This window comes from Chroicocephalus ridibundus, chromosome 15 (genome assembly GCF_963924245.1).
Source record: "Chroicocephalus ridibundus chromosome 15, bChrRid1.1, whole genome shotgun sequence".
Lineage (NCBI taxonomy): Eukaryota > Metazoa > Chordata > Aves > Charadriiformes > Laridae > Chroicocephalus > Chroicocephalus ridibundus.
The window spans coordinates 10,264,064-10,286,941 of NC_086298.1; the positions used below are offsets into that span (position 1 = coordinate 10,264,064).

At 49.5% G+C, this 22,878-nt stretch overlaps 1 protein-coding gene across 1 annotated transcript in view; it reads left to right on the forward strand.

Moving 5' to 3' along the window:
- Positions 1 to 22,878, forward strand: part of GPSM1 (G protein signaling modulator 1) — a 79,789-nt gene that overhangs the window by 25,446 nt on the left and 31,465 nt on the right. Inside the window, exons 2-9 of the mRNA XM_063353085.1 lie at positions 186 to 407; positions 939 to 1,074; positions 1,369 to 1,511; positions 3,043 to 3,166; positions 4,361 to 4,476; positions 4,756 to 4,911; positions 6,690 to 6,798; positions 9,796 to 9,922. Coding sequence (XP_063209155.1) covers positions 186 to 407; positions 939 to 1,074; positions 1,369 to 1,511; positions 3,043 to 3,166; positions 4,361 to 4,476; positions 4,756 to 4,911; positions 6,690 to 6,798; positions 9,796 to 9,922 — 1,133 coding nt within the window. The remainder of the gene's footprint in view (positions 1 to 185; positions 408 to 938; positions 1,075 to 1,368; positions 1,512 to 3,042; positions 3,167 to 4,360; positions 4,477 to 4,755; positions 4,912 to 6,689; positions 6,799 to 9,795; positions 9,923 to 22,878) is intronic.

Consider the following 22,878-nt stretch of genomic DNA (forward strand, 5'->3'; position numbering starts at 1 on the left):
GGGGCTGAACGCAGAGAGGCAGCTGCTGCCTGGAGGGTGCCTACCTCCAGGGGTTTTTGTAGTTTTCTTCTGGTGCAGTGAGTAAGTAAAGGTGCACAATGAAGTAAACTTTTTAACCACCGCATAGCAGCGTGGGTGCACTGCATTTTTAACTCCTCTAGTAATGATGGTCTTGCTTTTGGCAGAATGGAGGCATCCTGCCTGGAACTGGCCCTGGAAGGAGAGCGCTTGTGCAAGGCTGGGGACTTCAAAGCTGGGGCAGCCTTCTTCGAAGCAGCGGTGCAGGTGGGGACAGAGGACCTGAAGACTCTTAGTGCCATCTACAGTCAGCTGGGCAATGCCTATTTCTACCTAAAGGAGTACTCCAAGGCCCTGGAATACCATAAGCATGACCTTACCCTGGCCAGGTAAGCATGTCAGCAGTGCTTTGTCCTAATCGGAGACAGCCTGCCGGGGCTTGAATGAAGACAAGTTCTGCGGGGTCTGACCCCAGCAGCCTGAGGGAATCTGACCCAGAAATAAGCATTCAAATCTAGCCCTGAGGCATGGAGTGAGTGTCCTGTGGGGAACTCAGGAGGCAACAAGAACGGGCCAGCCACCTTCAGAGCAGGGAGGTGGAGAAAGGGATATAGATGTGAGGAGGGTGTTTGGAGCAAGAGCAGGGCAGTGTCCAGTTCTCCTCTCCCCAGGTATTCATTGTAAGTACTCCTAAAGTCATTAGAGTAGCTCACCTGAGACAGCAAAAGGCAAGAATCTGTGTTCAAAATTGAGAGGGCTTGTACGAAGCACTCCAGTCAGGCGTGTGTGCTGGGAACTGCTGGGTGTGGTGCCCGTACCATCCTGTGCTCGCTGCAGCTCAAATTCTGCCTCTGACAGCTGGTGAATAAAAGCCTGTGAGCTCTTTAACACCTCTCTTCCTTCCTCCGGCCATCTTGTAGAACCATTGGGGACCGCATTGGAGAAGCCAAGGCAAGTGGCAACCTCGGGAATACGTTGAAAATACTTGGGCAGTTTGACGAAGCTGTCGTTTGTTGCCAGAGACACTTGGACATTTCTCAGGAGCAGGGAGACAAGGTAATTGGTTCATGGCATCCAACAGGAGATATTTCCTAGCTTTAAAAGGAATCTGTTTGCAAGTCATTAAATGTGATTTGGTGAAGGTGGGCTTTGGAAGGAGGTGGGTAAAGCTCTCCCTTCTGACTGCATCACAGGTCGTGTGCTGCTGACGGTAACAGCTGCCATGCTAGTGAAGATAGGAAAGGAAAATGTGGGCCTCCTGGCTTTGGCCATCTCTGCCCAGCAATGGAAAGGTCCATATTGGGATGAGAAGTATAATACCTTGCTGTTCCCTGTTCTTCCTGCCTTTAGGTAGGTGAAGCCAGAGCACTCTATAATATAGGAAATGTTTACCATGCAAAGGGAAAGCACTTATCTTGGAACATGGCCCAAGACCCAGGCTACCTGTCTCAAGAAGTCAAGGAGACGCTACAGAAAGCTTCAGAATATTATGAGTAAGTACTCAAGCTTGGCCGATGCCTCTTCCTGCAGGGAAGAGGGCTGGTCAGGCAATTTAGTGATTACTAAAATGCACACAGGTACACCTTTGAGCTTATCCTGCTTAGATCATAATCTGTATTTGTGGCATTCCTGTTCTGCTGATAGCTTTCACGGTCTGCAGGTTAGGCTGAGCTCTGATAGCTGATAGGCTAATGATAGCTGCATGGGGTGCAAGTCAACAGTTTTTGCTCAGTCCTCTTGGAAGCATTTCTCATAAGGGGGGGATTTGTTTCCTGGGCCGTTGGGGCTATGGGAGCTCTGGGAGATGTTTGTTGCAAAGAATGAGACTGTGGGCTCAACATTGTTGAAAATCAGGCCACTGAGTGAGATTTTGCATGTTGTGATGAGTTAGGAATATTCCCTAGAGATGCTGAGTTATCACACCAAATTAATCTCAAGGAAGGCGAGAGAAGGACTGCAAGCTTTTATAAACTCAGAGCTAAAACTCATCCTGGCATTGCCTTGGTAAAACTCAGTGTCGTTTGAAGTATGATCGTGCAATTAAGTTCAATAGTCTGCTCCTTCTGAGCTGTATTTGGAAGCTAAACTAGTAGCTTCTGTAGCCCCTGCTGCTCTCTGCTGGCCTTGATGGGAAGGATCCCTGTGTGTCTCGGCTGCTGGGGCCATGAACAGAGACTCTCCTTCACTCCAGGGAGGAGGCTTTCACTTGAAGTCCCGGTTGTCCTTCTCATGGATCTGTAGTTTATCTTTCTTGTAACATCCTTCCCTTTCCTAAATAGTTTCAAAGATCACTCTGATGTCCCACACAGGAAGGTTGTCACTAGACTTTTGGGCTAACGTTTTTCTCCTTGTACTTCAGAGTTTTGCTTTGATAATACAGGTTTTTTAAAGTAGCCTTTTTAAACGAAGACAGTGACAAGATCTTATATCGGTCTTCTCATATCTGAGGATGTGATAGTGCCTATATATAGCTCGCCATCCTTTTTCCAAAGAATAGTATGTGTAGCATAGCCAGTGGGTAAATTTGTGCCAGCTGGGAGCTCTACGCTTCCCTACGTGTGCTGTATGTATAAAGGGGGGCAAAAAAACAACATAAAGAAATGCTAGGAAGCTCCATGAGCAGAGTCCTGGCATGGGACTGTGGATATTGTCCCTTTCCTCCGTTTGTCCCTGTCCTGCTGTAGGTAATTTCCTTTCTCCTGTGCTCGTGGTTCTCGCCTATACAGTGAGGTGGCTGTTTCTTATTTACGTGGGATCCTGTCGGACCATCGGTGTGTGAGCAGTTCCTGTACGCAGCTGTAGATTGCTGGAGGTGGAGAGAGCAACAGGGACTTACACCACCGGGTCTGCATGATCTCCCAGAGCTGAGCTAGCATGGATCACTAGCCCTTCGCCTGCCGCGGGGACGGGTGGCTGGGGAGGGGAAATGCCTCTCCTGTCTTTACGGTACAAGTCTCTTTGCTGTGTCTCCTGCAGAGAGTGTCGGCTGTGTCTCACCAGATGTACTGCTCTGACTTCTTTCAGGAGGAACCTGTCCCTGGTGAAGGAGCTGGGGGACAGAGCTGCGCAGGGCCGCGCTTATGGCAACCTTGGCAACACCCAGTACTTACTTGGCAACTTCAGTGAAGCTATAGCCTTCCACAAGGAGGTAGGAAACCGCTGTGCCTTCTTCCTGGGGCCAGGGGCTGGCACTGGCTGTTGGGGAGCAGCCTTTCTTCTCGCCGCAGCCCAGCAAGTACAGGGAGGTGTTTGCCCTCAGCTGTTTTTCTCTCTCCCGTGTGTATGTCAGCGTCTGGCCCTGTCGTACTACCTCATGCTGAGCAACGTCGTACTCCAGTCCCCATCAGCACCTAATGAGTGGTTTGAGGGAAGGGTGCTGTTGGCTTGGAAAATGAAGGTGATATCTAAGTGCAAATTGCAGCTGGGCCTAGCAAAGCTTTTCTGCTCTTAATTTATATCAGTCTAGATTTTAATAAATGCAAGCTATGAATTTAATTAAGCTGCTGAAAGAGCTGTTGATCAGGCATAAATGTTGCTTGTAGAACATAATGCCTTTCTGTAAAGTTTCACAGAGGAGTGAGGTGACACAGTCCCTGCCCCCATTCAAAGGCAATTCAGCTTCTAGTTCAGAGTATAATCAGTTTCCGTGCAGTGGAAGGTGCTTGGCACCTTGGAAAGTCAGCCCTGTCACAGCTCTTCTGGTTTTTAAGTGCCGGAGGACAGCAGCCAGCAATGCTTTGGGAGAAGGGGCTTGAAAAAGGGCAAGAAAACTCTGTGCTGTATTTGGGACCAGGAGCAGGTGCTGCGAGGTGGAGAGTGAGAGGTGGGGAAAGGGGGACGGCAAGAGGAGAGGCAGGACTGAGGTGCAAGGTAAGGGCAGAGGCCTGGGGAGCAGTGGCAGCGCAGATGGTGAGATGGAGTGCACACTCCTCCACGTTCATTCTGTGCCACAGCACCGCACACGGTGACAGCCGTGTTCTGCACATTAGTCTGCTGATCAACCACATCCCTTCCCAGCCTGACCTACAGCTCTCCGTTCACCACTTTATTCAGCTGTTGAACTATTTGCATAACTCCTTTAGCACTTTAGCTGAAGAGATGTGTGCTGACCGTGCTGCAGTAGGAGTTAGAGGAAGATGTGACATGACTTCCACTTTTCCAAAGGCCTTTCCTGATCCTGAATTGCAAAGGAGGGAGAGATTTCCTGCTGCATCCAACCCCGATACGCTACCTTGCTGGGCGGGAGCTTTGCAAACCCAGAAGTTAACCTCTCAGAAAAGTTGCTCTGTAACAGAAACCTGGCAATGGCCAGCCTGTACTCACTAATATGTGTCTGCTGCAGCGCCTTGCTATTGCTAAGGAGTTTGGGGACAAGGCAGCCGAGCGGAGAGCGTACAGCAACCTGGGCAATGCACACATCTTCCTTGGGAGGTTTGACATCTCTGCTGAGTACTACAAGTAAGTGCCAGGGGCTAAGGCAGACTCAGGGTATGTGTTCCCTGGAAATCTTGGCCTATTGCGGTGAATTCATAGGCTCAGTGGGATGTGACAAGGGACCTGGAGGCCAGTTGCATGTCTGGTGCTCCGCAGTGGCGAGTAATGCAGGCACCTGACAGCCCGCAGTGTGTCACAGGCATCAACTTCAACGCAGCACATGCTGAAGTGGTGACTTCCCTGTTGCCTTGCAGGGGTGCCCTGTGGTGACCAGGTCTCTTCCTTTCCACCTCTTCCATGTAGGAAAACACTCCAGCTCTCCAGACAGCTCAAAGACCAAGCAGTGGAAGCCCAGGCTTGCTACAGTCTTGGAAACACATACACATTGCTTCAAGACTATGAAAGAGCAATCGAGTACCATCTAAAACACCTGGTGATAGCACAGGAGCTGGGAGACAGGTAAGGGACTGCCTCAGGAGATGGTGTTTCTGTGCCGGTGGGCTCAGCACTGACCCTTCCCTGTAGATTTATTGTTCTCTACTGCTGTGGCTAAACAGCAATGGCATGTATTCTTGGAAGTCTTTAGAAATCTCTCAGAACGCAGCCTTAGTCCAGTCATCTGTCAAAAATGTGACATGATTGACACCTTTATCGTGTCATTTAAAGCTGGAGATGGTGCCCTTAAAGCTATGCCTGTGTGGGCTGAGTGAGATTTCTAATAAGAGGTACTTCAAGAAAATGCATTGTATTCAGCGCTTTGCCGTTAGGCTGCTGCTGGTTTACCCCAGAAGGGCCTCTCTAAGTCTCCTTCAAGTTCACAAAAATTGTGTCCTCCTCAGAACATGTGTGGTTAGGGCGTACATACATACATGATGCTTTGTCCTGTTGCTCTGAGATGATGCTGGAAACTTCCGTGTAGAAACAAATGATGTTACATAGATCCTGTGGAGTTGATATGTTTTGCTTCTTGGCCTCACTCCTTCTTCTTCAGGAGGCTTGGCATAATTTTTAAATTTAAAAAAAATTTTTTTTTTTTTTAAGAAAGGTTGGTTCCTTTCTCCTGGATACGCTCTCTGTGATCCTGGCCCCTTCTTCCAGCTTAAGTGACTTTGCAGCCACCTTGTGCAGTGTTACTGCTGATGGCTCTTGGGAAGCTGGGTGTCCTCCACTAGATGGAGCAGAGACATTAAAATGGAAGCTCTGTGGCACTATCCGGGCAGGATCTGCTCAGAGAAGGTATAATCCCACCCAAGGGTGAATCATGCTGTGGGGGTGCAGGCCTGTGGGCTCCTGCATTTCTGGGAACACACCCTATGAGCAGAAGGTATTGAACAGGGTGACAAGAAAAATGTTTAAATGCTGATCAACCCGCCCAAACCTCTGAAAAGGGAGTTGCAGTCACGCTGAACCTCCCCCTGCGCCCCCATGTGCTTTTTTTATCCCATCACCCCCCACATCTGCTTGCTTGCAGAGCTGAGCAGGCTCTGATGAGCAGTAGGTCCCTGCCTGCTCGTGCAAACAAGTGCTGAAACCCGCTCCAGAGATACTTGGGTGTCTGGTTTGGGTGGGCTGCACTCGGGGACTGGGGACAAGGGCTGCCTTGGGCAGGTTTCACACTCACCCGCTTCCTCTGGCTTCTGAAAACCAGAAGCAGCGCCCTGGAGACCTTGTGGAAATAGGTCAATGTTTGCTTGGCTGTTGCATGCAGTTTCAGTTTGTACATGCGTTCTGGGCGATGCCGTGCTGGTGTTTAGCAGGAGAACGTTGCATGCCCGCGATGTTCTCTCCTTGCCACGTTCTTGCTAATTTATCTCTGGGCTGTTCTTGGACTGAAGGGCTGGATGTTACACGTCTTCTTGATGCACTGTGCATCTCTGGAGAGGAATCTTTGCGGTGTGAGGGTGGAAGCTGGACAGGAGCTCTGGCTTCTGCCCTCAGGCTGGTGCTCACAAATGAAGCTGAACCATTTTGGGCCATTGCTGCACTGCTTAGCTTTTCGCCACTGTGGGTGCAGGTCTACTTCTGAGGCTATTGCTCATTCCCTCATCTTACTGATCTCAGCACAAGAAGAGTTTAAGATGTACGGTGCATTTAACTTTCCTTTGTAGAACACTTCTGTAGCTGAAAGCATTGCTAGGAGGCCTGGCTGTTGGTGCTCTCGAGGAGGCCCTGAAAGAGCTGCTGTGCTGCTGGGTTCTGCCCAGCATTTCTGTGGTTGACGGTTTCCTGTTTTGCAGGGTGGGAGAAGGAAGAGCCTGCTGGAGTCTCGGAAATGCCTATGTCTCCCTGGGGAACCATGAACAAGCTTTGCACTTTGCAAGGAAACATCTTGAAATCTCCCAAGAGGTAAGAGAAGCTGCTTCGGATCAGAGGGGACCCAGTCCTCCCTGATGAGAGACTTTATGTTATGCCAATAAGTTATATTAATATAGTTCTTCTCTTGCTGTGACTACTCTGGAAAGCCCTTGTCTATGTGCAGTTTCAATGGTGTCTTTAGGAACTGCAGAGCCTGCCTGGAAAATATTCTTCTTATGGGAGGCTCCCAGCCTTCCTCTTAATTACCGCTAATACATTGGCTGTACCTTGCTCTTAACTGATGTTCCTGGGTGAGAAAGGACCCGGGGACTAGTTTTGCCTGGTCTGCTGGCCAAGGTGGTGTGCACGCAGCGGGTGCGAACAGTCTGTTAGTAAAACCCCCTTTTCCTGAGCACAAGGCTTGAGAGATCCTGGCTGAGATGGACCTTGTGATTCTCCCTGTGGTCTGACCCGATTTGCTGGCAAGTTAATTACCTGGAGAAAACAGGGCCGGCTTCTACCTGGTGGCTGGGTGCTCTAAACCTGCTGTATTCTGCACTGCAACAGAGTGAACGTGTGACAACTTATTTCCTCTCAGTGAAGCTGTGAGGTGGTAAACTCTCGCATTCTCCTAACGCAATCGACGGCTGATGCTGGATGAGCGCAGCCAGAAGCCCTGTACTGCTCCCGCACCATTTGGGGTTTCAGGCGTCCAGCTACTCTGGTTTCCACAGACGTCCTTGTCCAGCGAGCTGCAGCTTTCCTGGTGCAAAAACATATGGCATTTTTATGTGGCTTAGAAGTACAGAAAGCAAGAATGCCATTGTTTGCTCTTTCCAGTGTGTTATGAGGAAATCGGCCGTGGCCTCTTTAGTCCTCCCCAGATGAAGAAATTGCCCTATTGAAGCACTAACTGAAATCACCATATGTAAGTGCTTTGTGTGTTCTCCTGCCTGTCTATTAGGTTGGCTAAGTCTTGAGGTAGGGCTGGCATACCAGCCTTATTATGTATTTAATTATACTTATCAGACATGCAGAAGAAATACTGTTCTCTGGCCCTGTACGTTTTAGGACAAATTAACTTTTCCAGCTTGAGTCTGCTAGGACTGTTGCAGCGCGGGGCTGATTACTCAGAGCCAGGTGGCAGGTCGGCGATGTGGGGTGCAGATGAGGGGCGAGGGGAGGACAGGAGCAGGAGTTGGGTCCTGGTGGCTTCTGGGGGTGGAGGGGAAACCCAGCGGGGTGGGGGTTCACAGTGGTGTTCTCGTTCTGGGGTGATGGCTGTGATTACAGGGCATGTCAGGAGTAGGTTACTTGTGGCAGGTGGCTAATAAACTCCCCCATGTCGTTAATTATGGAGCAGTGCAGAGACTGTCCGCTTGTGAGGAGAGCCTGCATTAGCTGCTAGCGGTTAGTGATTCTGTTCTAAAGCTGATGTTTTATTTTAGCCTTGGGAGCCGAGTGAGCTGCTTGTGCTGTTGTGGCAAGCACCAGCATTTTGTCCAGGAAAAATGTGAAGTTAAACCTTTGCACACTAACGCATTCAGCTCACTTCCCATCACCCTTTCCCCCTTCTACCCTAGCATAAATCTCGTGGTTATATTTGAATCCAAATTAAATCTGCTCAGGGTAAGCACGTTGGAAGCTGCTGCAGGCTAATCAGAGGTTACTGAAAAATTTCTTCTGAAACAGCTGGAGTGAAGGATGTGTACCTAAAAACCTTGGAAGCTGCCCCAGCTCTGACACTGCTCTGGAGTACCTTTCCCTTTTCTGCATGTGGCAGGGGGCTCCTGGGAAACGGAGACATCCGAGCTGAGGGCAGAAGACAGGGCTCTGCTATGGTGTGTGTGGAAGGTCCTGCCTTGGATCATTGTCCTGCCAGTCTGTTCCTCTGATGTTAATAGGGCCTTGGAGAGGATCTGGAATGAGTGGAAGTCAGGGAAGTATTGAACAGCATCAAGGACTGTGAGACCTCACCAGGACATAGTAATTTCACGGGAGATGATGTCAACAGCAAATCTCTTGTAATTGGCAGGGGATTTATGCCTGATAAGCCGTTTGATCTGCCTTCCTTTACTAGTGCTTGGGGCTTTGTCATAAATAATGTGGGGATTTATGATTTTGTTCTAGGACGACTCACCCCGCAGTCTATCTCGAAGGACCACAAAAGAGCTGTTGCAAGGCATTTAATAGGGAGTCAGGCCCTCCAAGGGAAGAGCCAAGGTCTTCCTCTGTAACAGAGGCTGCTGTTCCTCTAAGGATTAGAGACTATTTCTGAGTGATCTCTCTGTGTTCGCTGGTGATATGCAGCACAGTAATTTTCTTCTTTGGTTAAAATTTGAGGAGGGCCCAGCAGCATGTCTTATAACTCCCCATTTTAAGTAGCAGGAGCCACTGGAAAAGATCTCTTCTTCAGGAAGAGTAGTAACATCATCTTCCTCAGGCCAGTGAGAGATAGGAATTTGGAAAAACTTGGACTCCCAAAAGATTTTGGAGTCTTTTGTGGGTAGATCACTAGCACAACTCAAAGCTGTATGGGCCTGAGCCGGGAGAGAAGGGCTCTCAGAGCATCCAAGCCCTAAGTGTGACATTGCCCACGTGGCTGATAGTAGCATGGCTCCCTGGTGCTCGGTAACTATGGAAATACTTGAGGAAGGGGTTTGAGAGTTTTGGGGCGATGTGACAAGCCATGTGCAGCTCCAGGACAGACCCAGATGTGCACATTTACCTCTGTCCCAGTTCTGTAGCAGTGGGTGAGCTGTGCCCCCTCAGTTGCCTGTACTGAACTTTGCCGAAATGCATTTTGAGATGCCACCAGTATGCAGCACGGCATGCGTGGCCCCTCTCCCAAATTACCACTGAGGAATGGTTTTGGAGAGTTGCTGTAGTGTTGAAAGCTGAGCCGTATGGTCTCTCAGGGTGTCTCCAAGCTGTCTTCTGGCTGGCTGTGTTTGCTTTGATATGGGACTGGCAAACCCTTTGCTAGGGGCTGTTTGCTTAGAGCTTGTTGCCTTTTAACCAGCTGCCCTCTTGGTTTTCACCCTGTAGATCGGGGACCGGAACGGAGAGCTGACAGCACAGGTGAACATGGCCCAGCTTAAGTCAGCCCTTGGCTTGGGCCCCGGGGATGAGGACACGGGTACAGCTCACCACTATTCTGGCTATGAAGCACAAGGTGAGTTTTGAGCTTTTCCTGGCATTGAAAGTTCTCGTGAAGGATGTGGTATGGTGCGTGGGGAGGGGAGGTGTTTGCTAGTGGGCAACGTGGGAGGGCATATGAATGTCGGAGGAAGATGAGCTCTCTAGTGCCTTTACCAGAAAGGAGACTGTGGTCTGTTTGCTCTGTGCTTTCCAGAAGCTGCAAGGGCAGGGAAGGATCCGCCCCAAAAAAGGGGCACAGAACGAGTTAACGGAATTAATCTGCATTGGGAATGAAATTCCATGTGCCAAGCAGCAAATCGGCTTTTGTCTCTCTTAAAGCTCTGCAGGGCCCTTTTAACTGATTTGACTGATAAAGCAAGCTTTCAAAAGGTGACTGGCAGGGAATTTTGGCTGCTCTCGTTCTGATTAGCACCCAAGGAACAAGCCTACAGCAAGGACTGAAGGCAGGTTGTGGGCATCAGCAGGCTGGGTGCTGTCTCACCCCTGGAACACCTGCAGTGACACCCAACTTGGAAACAAAGATGTGGCAAGACTTGGTCACAGCAGACAAAATGGCTTTACTTGCCGCACTGGGTCATTCTGCCTCTGCTCGCCAGTGAGCAGGAGAGCACAACTGAGTCCTTGCCACAGCATGGACAGCCTGACGTGTGTCCCCAGCTCGGGAACCGTCTGCCTGTCCTGGAACTGCCCGCTGCAGACATTTGTGGGTGCCTGGCATGGGGCACTTCCAGCTGGTTGCTCTGTCGCTGTGGACAGACTTATTAATTCACACAGACGAAACTGCATTCCGGGAGGTGCCGGCTGATTAAATATGACCTTGGTTAATGCAACCGTGTTTTCTCAGGTGGTGTGTTCTCTTTCCTCTTGGTAGAACTGGAGTAGAGAAGATGACGCTTGGGTTGAGGCACAGTGTTCTGGGAGGGAGAAAGGCTGGCTGTGCGCCTCTGCTCTCTGTATTGATCTTGAAGGTGTAGCCTGCTACGTCAGTGCTAAATCTCTTCCTGAGCAGTTGAGCTGTGGGCGAGAGAGCCAGCGTACCCGGCTGTGCCCCATCAGGAGCTGCACTGGAACTGAGCTGTCTCCTCAAACGCTGTGTGGGCCACAGCGGCTGCCCCAGCCTCCCTTTTGCACGTCAGGTCCATCTTTATAACTGCTGGGAAACTTATTGGCTAGGGCCTTCTGTTCATTCCTGGCACCTCGTTAGGGGCTTCCTTTTGGCCAATTGTTTTGCTCTGAAAGGGGAACAGGAAATTAACCTTGATGTTACTGCTGCTCCTGGGACAGTGAAGTGTGGAGGAAACGAGCTGGTGGGGTGCCAGGTCCCTCGGGCTGGGGAACGGAGGGGCGCAGGGGGGCCCAAAGGACTGCCTGGGCACGCGAGCACTGCATGCCGAGACATGCTTGACTGAACGCGTGAGCATATTGCGTGGAAGAGCCACAGCAGGAAGAAGTCAGGCCATATTTATCTGGAAGAGGGGCTCTGCAGCTCTGACTGCATAATCAGGAGTGCACAGCCTGTTCTTAGCTGGAAAGAATTAAAAAAAAAAAAAGTAAGGGAATCTCTGCTCTCATAACACGCTCTCTGTTGAATCTTAGCTTGAACACAACCTGCTATGGATTGGTCTGGTGTCTCACTTGCAGGCAGGACAGTGTGCCTTGGGGGTCAGGGAGGGTCTTGGTCTGAGCAGAGCCCTTCTTGGGGAGAGCTGAGGGGAGAACGCCCTGGGGGGTGACACAGCCCCTCTGTCTCCCTGGCACGGCCCCACTGATGGCATCTTGCAGCATGATACGTGGAGAGCGCGTGGCACTGAAGAGTTGGAGTTTTTGGTTAAGGCACGTGGCGAGCCTGGTTGGTGACTGGGCTTAACTCTGAAGGTGAGACAGGGCAAGGCAGAGCCAGCGTGTGGCCCACAGGCTGCTCACTGCCCTCCAGTGATCCAGATGTGCCTGTGCTGTGGTAACGTCTGGAGCCATAGTGATTTTTCTCTCATCTGACAGAGCCAGAACCATGCCAGTCTGCGTGTGTGATGGCTGGAGGGTGGGAAGAGAGGGGCTGAGCAGCCATGGTCAAGGGCAGTGTTCGCTGGAGGTTGCAGTGACCTCGTTAATCTGCGGTGTCATTGCTCATGTTCCCAAGGCTGGGGCTGTTGTCAACAGAAGGATAAAGTGTTCTCTGGAGGAAAACCAGCAAATGACTGAGGTTTGCAGTGCAGGGAGGGAGGGACTGGGGCAGGTTCCCTTGCAGAGTGGGGCTTCTGCAGCTGGCGGGATGTGGCGGGTGCTGCCCCTCGACGGGTCCTGGGAACTCGCTGGGGAGGTAAAAATCAGCTGGGGCTGTGCAGCAGCGTCTCATGTGAGGAAGGGAGCATGAGTGTCGCAGTGCTTAATCACGTGCGGGCTCTGATGCATGAATCTCAGGTGGGAAAGGTGCTGCCCATGGAGAGATTTGCAGAGAGGATGTGTCTGCAGAGGAGCCTGCCTCCCTTGATTTCTCCTTAGCTTTTATTCTGGCTTCAGCTCTCTTGTTCTGAACTGCAGTGGAGGATAAGAGAGGCCACCGACTCGTTTCTCAGCCCTTGAAAAGAAGGGAGGTGTATTTAATGACTGCCAGGAACTTTAGTACCCTCCTGTGCACCTATTAAATGATTAGAAAAGCATAATTATTTATATTATTAATAGCAGCAATTTACAGCAAGAGGAACATCTGCTTCTGTAATAGGAAGCAGGTGAGAGAGTTGAGATTCAAGTTGACTTCTGAACCAGCCATGCCTTTTGATGTCAACAAATCTCGTGGTGAGGAGAGCTTTTGGATTTTTTTTCGCTCAGATTATTTGCTCTGCTTAAGGTTATAAAATGTCTGCATATTCATAAGGATGCTAAAATCATCTGATGGGGCATGCATGTTATAAAACACGTTAATTTCATCAAGCAAGTAGAATAAAGTTTCATAGCAAACTTGAGTTCTGGGAAAATCTGTACTGTTGGCTGAGAAACCCTGAGCCAGACCATAAGACTATGAAAAATGTCCTTCACAGGTTACTTTTGCTACTAAGTCTTGGGCATTGCCCTCTGCCGGGGGCCTGGGGGAGGAAGGAGTGTCTGATGTTTTCCTCTGCTGTTCTGGCTCCTCTTCCTGAGCTCTTTGTGACTTCAATTAATATTCTGAGAGCAATTGGACGTCAGAAGACAAAGCTGGAGGCCAGGGAAGTGGGACAGTGCTGCAAAAGTCTTGTGAAAGCAACGACCTTGTCAAGAAATGCAAACAACAGAGAGCTTGAAGAAACAAACTGAAAGAAGCTAGAGAGTAGCTAAAACATGAAGCAAATAAACAGAGGTTGTGTCTGTTTCTCCAAACACACAAAAATGTGGCCCTGAAAACTGGTCTTGCCCTCTTTCACATGCTGCAAGCGTATTGTACTGGTAGGCTTTTACCTTTGGAGAGAAGTCAGGGAACTTGCTGTGCCTATAAGGGGGTTGTTTTGTAGCGGTGAAGGTAATTGTGAACAACAAGAAGCGCTGCCTGGTGCCGGGAGGTGTCCCACGGTGCAAACGGCCAGCTCTGCCCTCGGCACAGCTGCTGGCCATGGGCTGGGAGCGCTGGCTGCCAGTGCCAGCCTCGCTGGCTGCCCTTTTCTAGATCAGTAGGTTTGGGCTGAGGTTTCAGCATCTGCTCAGCAAGGGGTTGGCTGTGTCGAGTGCTCGGGGGTAGCAGTGAATCAGGAGCACAGAGCTGAGCCCTTCCTAGACCGAGCCTGGTGGCAGCGCCTGCCTGGGCCGTCCCCGGGTCTCCGATGTACACTGAACAGATGCTGCCTTGCAGCTTTCTCCTCTTCAGTTCCTCCTTGTCAGCTCTTCAAAGTGAAAACTGACTCTGGGCTGCTTTTCTTCCACTCTCAGCAGCGTGTCAGCCTCAGCCGCCATCTCTGATAGCATCTGTACTGTTAGGAGACACTGAGCAACACCTCTCCTGGCAGCTGGGTGTAGGTGGGGAGGGATGCAGATGTTCCAGAAGGCGTTGGCATGTAGATGCTTTCAGAGCATTGCAAGCTGGTTCCTGGCGTGGTTTCTGTGCTGTTTGCAGTACGCAGACACTGCTGCCCAGCTGTGCTTAACAAGCTCTGAGGGCAGGAAAGGATTCGGCTGTGAGCCTGACTTCCCCCGCTCCCTGCACATCGTCTGCTGCAAAAGGGTAGGCACAAGGCGAGTCCGTTGCTTTGGTGTTCAGGAGCCTCCGTGCTGGGTCCTGCTCATCTGTGTGTGAGCGACAGCCATGCCTCAGGTTGTATTCTCAGGTGGTGAAGTGGGCAGCTGAGCCTGGGTGGGCATGAAACCCCTCTTCCTGAGCAGTAATCAGCTCTGTGTGGCTTTGAGTGTGGGTCTTTGCATCTTCAATGCAGTTTTGAGCCTGCCTTCTTCACAGGAATCTTTTGAACCCTTGGATCAATTAGACAGGGATAGAAGAAACCTGCTTTTATGTTTCCCAGCCTGTTTGTTTTTGTTTGTTTGCTTGCTTTAAATATCTTTGAAGTATTTAAGAAGTGTTTAGGGCTGCTGAAATATGCTGGATTGACCAGCCCTCTATTGACACAAAGCAGGGAGGCGGCAGTGCTGCTAACCCATGCCAGCCTGTGCTGGGATTTTGCCCAGGGACAGGGATGTTCCTTCTCCATGGTTTCCTCAACCCTTCTGCAAAGGACTGTGCTGGGTGATGGCTGAGAGATATGTCCCTCCGAGACCAGTGTCCTGACAGTGGAACAACCCTGCTCACTGCAACTGTGATTTTGGTGTCTATGTAGGACTTGCCTTCCGCTCAACAGACGACTACGGGGGTCACATCGCTAGCGGCTTCAGCATGGATCCTGCCCTGTTCTTATTGGCCAGACCGAGTAAGCATAGTAGCAATTGAAATTGCTTAATATTAAGTATCCTCAACTATATTTGATTTTTCCCAAGAGCTGATGTGCTGCAGCTCGGTCTTTTTTCATTGTGAAAATGAATGCCCGAGGCCGTGCTGGTTAATTGTACCTGCTTATGCAGGGTTTTGATGGATGAGGTTGTTGACTGAAGCAGAGTAGCTTTTGGCCAAGTGGAAGGTAGAATGCAGAGTGGTCTGGTCGTGTTATTGTGCTCTAACAGATGCTCAGTGGAGCTTTAGCTTCTGAGCTCGGAGGAGTGCTAGCGCAAATATTCCCACGTGCCTCCCAGTAAGGCACCTGCAGGAAGGTGTCCAAAAAGACCTGAGTCTGTGGTGGTCCTTGCTGTGATGCTTAAGGGAGCAGGGCAGGAAGGACAGGAGTGCTGCTTGCATGGGTGAAGATTTAGGACTTCTAAATGATGCCTCTTCATTATCTTTGTAATGAGTCTTTTCCAAATCTGAGTAACCTCTGCTATTACAGCTGTTAAATCATTCCAGCAGCTCTGATGGGGGGGATGAACCTCTGAGTCATTTGGATTTAAACCAAGTAATTTAGCACTCAGTTCAGACTGCCCCAGTATCGGCTTTATAAAGTTTTAAAACATTCTTCTCAAAGTGTTAAGAAGGATTTAATGTTCTTCTCTCATCTTGCTCTGTACATGGGTCTCCTTCCCAGCGCCAATGTATAAGTACACAAGACTTCTCAGCTCACAGCAGAGGAGATGCCCCAGGACTGGAGGAGAGGATGTTGTGCTAAGGAAGCTCGGGTGCTTGTTTTATCTTGATGCCAGGGGAGGCTGTAAGTGCTGGAAAGGAGGATGAGGAAGAGGCCAGTTCTTGAAGCCTGTGGCAGAGAAGGCACAACGTGGCTTTTGGCAAAGCCATCCATTAAATCAAGGGATCTCTTCTTGTGGGGAGAGCTAACTCTTTGGCAATTGTCAGTTCCTTACGCAAACTCCTGCTCCAGGCTGGGAAGCCTGAAGTTCCCCTTGGCTGCTGTTCCAGGCTCCTGCAGCCGTCCCAGCTCTGGTGGGTGCTGCCTCCTTCCTGAATGCACTTTCCACAGACAGTTGCCTTTGGTAGCCAAGGTGTGGGAAATGCCTATGGCTATGGTGATCTTTTGTCCAACAGTACAGTATTACTAATAGGAACAAGATGCCTCTGCTTACTGTGTTTCCTCGCAGCACAGAGCAAGAAAGGGACCAAGAAGAAGGAAGTTCTCTTTCTCACCCAGATAGAAAGACTTTTTATCTCTCAAAGGCTTTTGTATGGATGATCATGGTTGTCTTTGGCACTTCACTGAGCAAGGCCAAACCCTCAGCATGAGTCACCATTATCTCTTGACTGACCTCAGGACCCATACTCCTCCACTCAGCAGCCAGGCTGGCCCCTAGCCTGGCAGGGCTGAGCACCAAGGCGGCAGACCTTTGCTGATCAAAGAGACCCGGCAGCTTGTAGAGACAGACCTCGTGGATTCAAAGCCCAGGGTGACCAGCTATGTTCGGTAGCTGGAAAGTGCCTGGCTGCTGCAAGCTGGTGTCTGATTCACAACAGCATCCAGGAGGAGGGATCAAGTACATTGCCCCTCTTCTTAGAGGATTTTGCTGTGCATGATTGATCACTGCAAGGCTCTGACAGGCGTGTTGCTCTTTGCCTTGCCCTCCCTGAGTCAGTGTTTAGGACACAGCTGCTGTAATTGGGCTTGTCTAGCTGCTGGAGATGTTGCCTGTGTTAATCACCGTGTGTCACTTTCTAGCTGAAACTGGGTTTCTTTTTGATCTCTGCTTGTTCAACACAAGCTGATAATGGAAAATGGGATGTCATGAGGCTCTGCTATATACTGGCAGAGAAAATCCTGCTCTTAGAAGAAAGCCAGGTGTTCCTTCCAAGCCTTTCATGGCTGTTCTTAAATTAGCCCTGAGGTTACATGCCTCTTCTCAGCCTGCTCCACCCAGTTCAGTTTATCTCCCAGAAAATCCTCCTGTCCCCACAACTGTTAATCTATTAAGCAGACCATCACCTGGAGAAAGTTACGGTTATAGGAGGCCTCCTCTCCTCTTGGAGCTTCCCACAAGCTCCAAGGCTTGTATTTGACTATCCGTTAGGTGTTGCGTGATTGGGCACTCTGCGTCTTCTAGATCCTGCAAACACATACTGAAATATTTCATTCTTTGGCCTGAATTACCAATACTTTTTTGCAAATAAGCCTTATTCCACCTTTGCTCAATTAGAGAAAAGCTAATGCCCATTGCACATGTGGGGGAAAAAGCGGAATCAAAGATGTGCCTGATGTCATGGCAATTGGTAATAGTTTGTATGGCCACAAGATGTAGGATCCCCTTCTCACTCAAAGATTGCAGCTGTCCTGAGCTACGCTGGTTTTGCCCCCACTAGGGGACAGTAGCTCACTTGTGCCATCTCCAAGGAGGACTTTTGCTCCAAGTCTTATCTCTTCCATGTGAATGAGAAGGCTTGTCTGGCACGTGGTCCAGAGTGTCTCCCTATTCCCTCTCCCTCTCTGAGAAGCCTCGGTGCTCACTGCTCACCCTGAGTGCCATCGGGCAAATGTCAAGGGGCTCCGGGGTGCCGTGCAGATGTGCAACATGGCTGCTATTTTCAGCCAGTTGTTCAGCTGTCAGACTGGATTCTAGAGGATGCGAAACTCAGGTGACATATACGCAAAGCATCTTCTGCCAAACCAGGCAAATGAGCATCTTGATTCAAAACTAACTTTTCTTTATTACTGCATTTTGTATATACTTTTTTTTTTTAAAGAAACAGTTTTACCATGGAGAAAAAAATCTGCAAAATTGTTATTCTGGAGAAGGTTTTTGTAGTGCTCAGGATCTGTCTGGAAGGTTGATATTTGCTCAGCTGTGTGCTGTCTGTGTGCCAATGAATACAGCATGTCAGAGCAAACACGCTGGAGCCCGATCTTCCCAGCAGAAGGGGTTTCATTCCTCTCCTTTTGGCTCCCAGTTCTGACAATGGAGAGCTGAGGATGGAGGCCTTGCATGAGACCAAAGCATTCCTGAGGAAGTCTGATGTGACACCACATTGAAAACAGCCTTTCCACGGCTTTCCCTGGCCCTTAGCCTACGCGTTGACTTTATTATTTTCATGTGTACTATCCTTTCTGTTTTAAGCCATACCTGCTCTTGGCTTTTGTCCACGCTGTGCAGGCGGAAAAGCCCTCAAATAACTGATAGAGAGAAAAACATTGTTTTGCCCACGTAGCCATATCTTCAGACGCAGAAGGGGCCAGAGCTGTCAGGATTCCTCTTGTCCTTTCCTGTCTAAAGGATTGGGGGTAAGCAGATGGTCCTTCCCATGGATTGACACACCGCAGCTTGGTGCCAGCATTTTATGGCAGTCACCGTAAATAACTGATATTATTTGGTTTCTCTATTTAGAGAAAAGTATTGTTCTATCCCAGTAACAACCGGGAAAACAAATACCAGCGTTTGTCATTCACGTGCTGGCAATGATAGAGGTCAAGTGGATTTATACTGCCAGAACCCATTATGTGTTTGAAGACTAATTAAAGCTTTAAATGAGATGCTTGTCCTACTGGAGGCTGCTTTTTTTGCCTTTTTTTTTTTTTTCCCCTCCTTTCTTTTCTTGCTGCTGTACTTGCTTCCTCCCCACCCCCCGCCTTTTCTCTTTGAGGAGCTTGCTGAAATAATGGAGCAGTAGATTGACAGAGCTTTCCTGATTAGATGTCAGTGGCATACGATTTGAGATGCTCTGTGAGCATTTGGATTGCTGGATCATATCTCCATGGTCACTTCTGAGCTTGGTAGGGTTTATAGACCAGTCTTCCATCCCAAACAACTGTCTGGTCTAATTTAATCATATTGAAAAATATTTAGGATTGTCTGCCAAAATCAAGGTTCTGAAGTGCTGGGGTCTGTACAAATGGGGGGAGACACTGTCCTGGGCTGCAAGAACTCACCCAAAAGACAAGTCAGTATCTTAGTTAATACAGGTACAGAGAGAAATGACCTTTTCATGAAAATACAGTAAGTGCTTATGCCAAGATTTGCCGTGTTCTCTGGGGTGCAAAGCTTGTGCTCCATGGGGCAACTGCCACCGCTGAGCTGTGTGTGCTGCTCAGCCGGGAGCGCTGGAGACAGAGGGGGAACGATGTTGGCCGTACAACCTTTCCCTGTTGGTCTTCTGTGGAGTCCGCTGTCAGATTTAATTCTGCTTCCTCTGGTACAGCCACCCCAGAGGGCTGCAGCATGTTCCTGGCCTGCAAATAGAACTGTCGCTTGATCTGTGTTGGGGGGGTTCGCTTCGTCTCAAAGAGGTATGGAGTAGGCAGCTCTCCAGGCTGCTGCAGATGGGGGAGAGCCTAGGAGTTATCAAGGCGCATGTCAACTTGATGAGAGCTCCTGGCAGGGCTCCCTGAGTCGCTGCTACACACGTTCTGCTCGATCTTGTCAACTCTGAAATCTCAGGAGCACCAGCTGGATATGGAGACTGTCCATAGAGGAACAAAACTCTGCCCACGCTGTCTACCTGCCTTTGCCCTACTGCAAATTTACATGGGATGATCCCATCACCATCCTATGATAAAACACTTCCTTCTGTTTTCTGTGGCTACATCTCCTTTGTAGCAAGGTGTTGCTAGAGGATTTCTGCTACGTGAGCATCTTTCCTCTAATTGCATCCTGAAAACTGAGGACTTGCCTGTTGGAGGACCTGGAATAGAGTCCTTCCCTCCAGAGACCATACTGATCCTGCCCTTCCAGGCAGTATGGAGCTGGTGACAGATAGCAAGGGGACAGGAGAAGAATGGGGGGGGTAAGATGCTGTGTTGGCTGTGTGCACCACGTCAGCTCTCTGGTTTAGCCTTTCCATCAGACATGCGGAGCCCAGTGTAGCTCTACACTGATCAGCTTAAAAAGCCCAAGGAAAGTAGGGACCACGTGCCACCAAACTTCTGACTGTAGAGACTGTAGATAAAGGTTCCTGTATCCATATCATCACAGGTAGCACAAGGATGTGCTGAAGGGCTGTCCCCATCTCTGCAGGGTGGGGATGTGAGACAGAAAAAAGATGGGTCTAAGTGGGTATCTGACACGAGGATATATTGTGTTAGTGTCCCAAAGACAGAAGAATAGGGAGTATTTGTGAGATGGGGGGATATGAAGGAGCTGGGGGAGGCGAGGATTCTCACGTGCATGCAGGCAAGCACACAAGCATCACCTTCTGCTCTGTTGCAGTGAACTTCCCCTTCCGCGGAGTCCATTGCTCCCTTCCAGGGAGGGAGGTGATTCCTTCATCGAGTTTTAAAATACAAGAATGTGAAAACCGTTAAACTCGTCTCAGGAACCAAATTGCAAAAGCAAAATTTAAAAAAAAAAAAAAAAAAATCCCCTTGGTTCATGGTGGTGTTGAGATCATGGTGGGGGGGAGGGGGAGATTTTGAAAAAAAATATTTAAAAAAGAAACAACAGCCCTGAGCCTGAGCAGTGAAAAGAATAACATCCGAGGAGCTCCAGGAAAACAAGGTATGAATACAGCCAGTCAGTAGCGTTGCTCAGCTGATGTTCACAAGAAGGTTTCAGCTTGCTCTAATAGAGACCTCAGTAAACCTTGAAGACAGAGAGAGCATTTAGAAATGCCCCTGAGGTTTTCCGTTACTCTGCAGTAGGCTTGGTAAACATGCCAATAAATACTGGAGAGAGAGGAAAAAACCTTCCAGAGGAACAGACACAGGTTTTCAGCTGCTCGATCTTTTGCATCCACGGCTGCTGCCGCCACCACTGTTGATCAGCATTGGGAAGAAAGAGGCAGAGTTGAACTTTTGCTGAGTATTAGGTGGTGCTGCAGGTATTTCTGGGAAAAATTACTTGGAGGAGACTGAAAGTTACGTCTGGAGCCATCTGAGGGAATGTCCTGGTCAGAGAAAGGAAGCTAATGTGACTCCTTCTGTCGTGGGGTGCTTGTGAGTATGGAAATCTCTCTGCTCTGCTGGAAGATGGGTATGTGCAGGCTACCCAGCCTGTCTGCTGTGGAGTGAAGGGGAGAAGCTCCCACACACGTGATGGGAATTGCTGCCTGTGCCGACCTGGTTTACAGTAGCCCTGACCGATAGGTAGCCTCTTAATTCTTCTATCTGCTTGTTTTAATGGTGCTGCTTGCTCCACTGGTGGAACAGCTCATGGTGAATGGGGGTGGTGGAACCACGGGCTTTTTTGAGGCCAATGTTTGGCCCCAAAACTTCCTTGCTTTTCTGTAAGAAAGTAGCTGAGTTTGACTCTGAAGTTGAGTTTGTATCTCTTAACTTCTTCCTCTCTTAGCTCAACAGAATGTGAAACCCGCATGGTAACAGAGGACCACCAGCATCAAAACAACTGAAAAAGACAAATTGTTCTGCGTGCCCTAATTGCTGGGGTAGTCTCAGCTGACTACGTATATTAAATTAACAAAGGGGAAGGCAGGTTTTCTCAGATCAGAGATTAATGGTTTCTGGCCAGCAGTTTAATGCTATTGCAAATGTACAAAAGCACCTGAGGACGGAGGTGTATAATTAACGACTCTTTAGACTGTTGGAAATGATGTGTGTTTATCTAATCAGACACACTTCGCTTCTTTCTTGCTTTCCTGGAAGTGGCTGTTAAAAGCCACTGTGACGCACGCTCACTTCCAGATGCTGGCCTTGCCTCTTGGGCATTGCTTTGAAACCCAAATATACCATCTGATTAAGTGTTTGTAGGTTTATTTTATTCCAGACCCACCTTGCTGCTCCACACATAAGACTGTAGGTTATTCTGAGGGAAGCCGAGCGCCATGAGCAGCTATAGCAATGTCCAGAACGTCATTGCCACCGGGCACAACCCACCACTGCCTTCCCCTCGCTGAGCTCCTGCCTGACCGACGTGGCAGCAGCCAAAAGCCCTTTGCTCATTTGGCAGTGTGGGAGGAGACCTGGGGCCAGCGGTAGCCACCCGGCTGCTGCATAGCTACCTCCTCTGTGCTGATGCCCCCAGGTTGCTGGTGGGAGTGTGGTGGAGCGATGGGAGCTGGGTGTGGGGCGTCTCCGTGTCTCCCACTGGGTTGGTACAGGACCTCGGCTTTGTTTTAGAGCTCTGGGTCCTCTCAGCTGAAAACTGGTACCGCTGATGCCCCGGGGGAGCGTGAGCTTGGGCAGCATTTAGCACACAGAAGGGGAGTCCTGTATGGAGTGAACTGGTGTCTCTGGCAGGGTGGTGGGTTGTGCCTTCCCGCCGAGAGTGCGGCTCTCTCCATTTTATGGGGGGAGAGGGCTCGCACTTGATCTTTTCACCCGTCTTCATGGCTGAGTGCACATCCAGCCCGTGGTAATAGATGTGTTCAGCTACCAAATAACTGCATCGTTTTGTTGGTATCCAACAGTGGGAGCCTTTCCCAACTGCTCGCGGGAGGTGCTTAAGATATGTTAGCAAACATAAGATACCTTAGTAAACATAAACAAAGACTGGAATAAAAATGGTAAAATCAAAGAGTTGTGCCTGCTTTATTGAGGGCAGCAAAGTCCTTTTTTCCTGCCCACTCCAAAGAGAGGGCAGCCCCGTGTCTGAGCCCTGGCTGGTGGCAGCAGCGATTGGTGACCTTCCGGGATGAAATCCTGTTGTGACTGAGCTGCTGCCAAGGGAGCGACTGGCTGTGCGGTGCGGGAGAGAGTAGAGGCTGGTAGAAGTGACAACTGCTTGTCATTATGTGTTTTCCTTGCACTCTGCGTGTTCGCATCAATATTTATTCTGCACCTATTCACCAACCATGATGTCAGTCCCTTCTCGACTCAAAGCCTAGTAACGAAGCCACCTTAAAATGAAGCTGGTGCTAATGTGCTTTTTGGAATAGAGAGACAGAAACGTGTAGAAGTATTTCGCTGATTTGAGTCTTTATGGCTGCAAGAAGTAAATCGCTTTAGGCTAGTGAGGGGCAGTGAAATTAACTTTAGGTCGTTTATAACTAAGATGTGATAAATGTGCACGACCCTTAGCGAAGTCCCAGCTGATCTGAGCTTGTCTCGTGTCTCACAAAGCTGAGTGAGCTTGAAC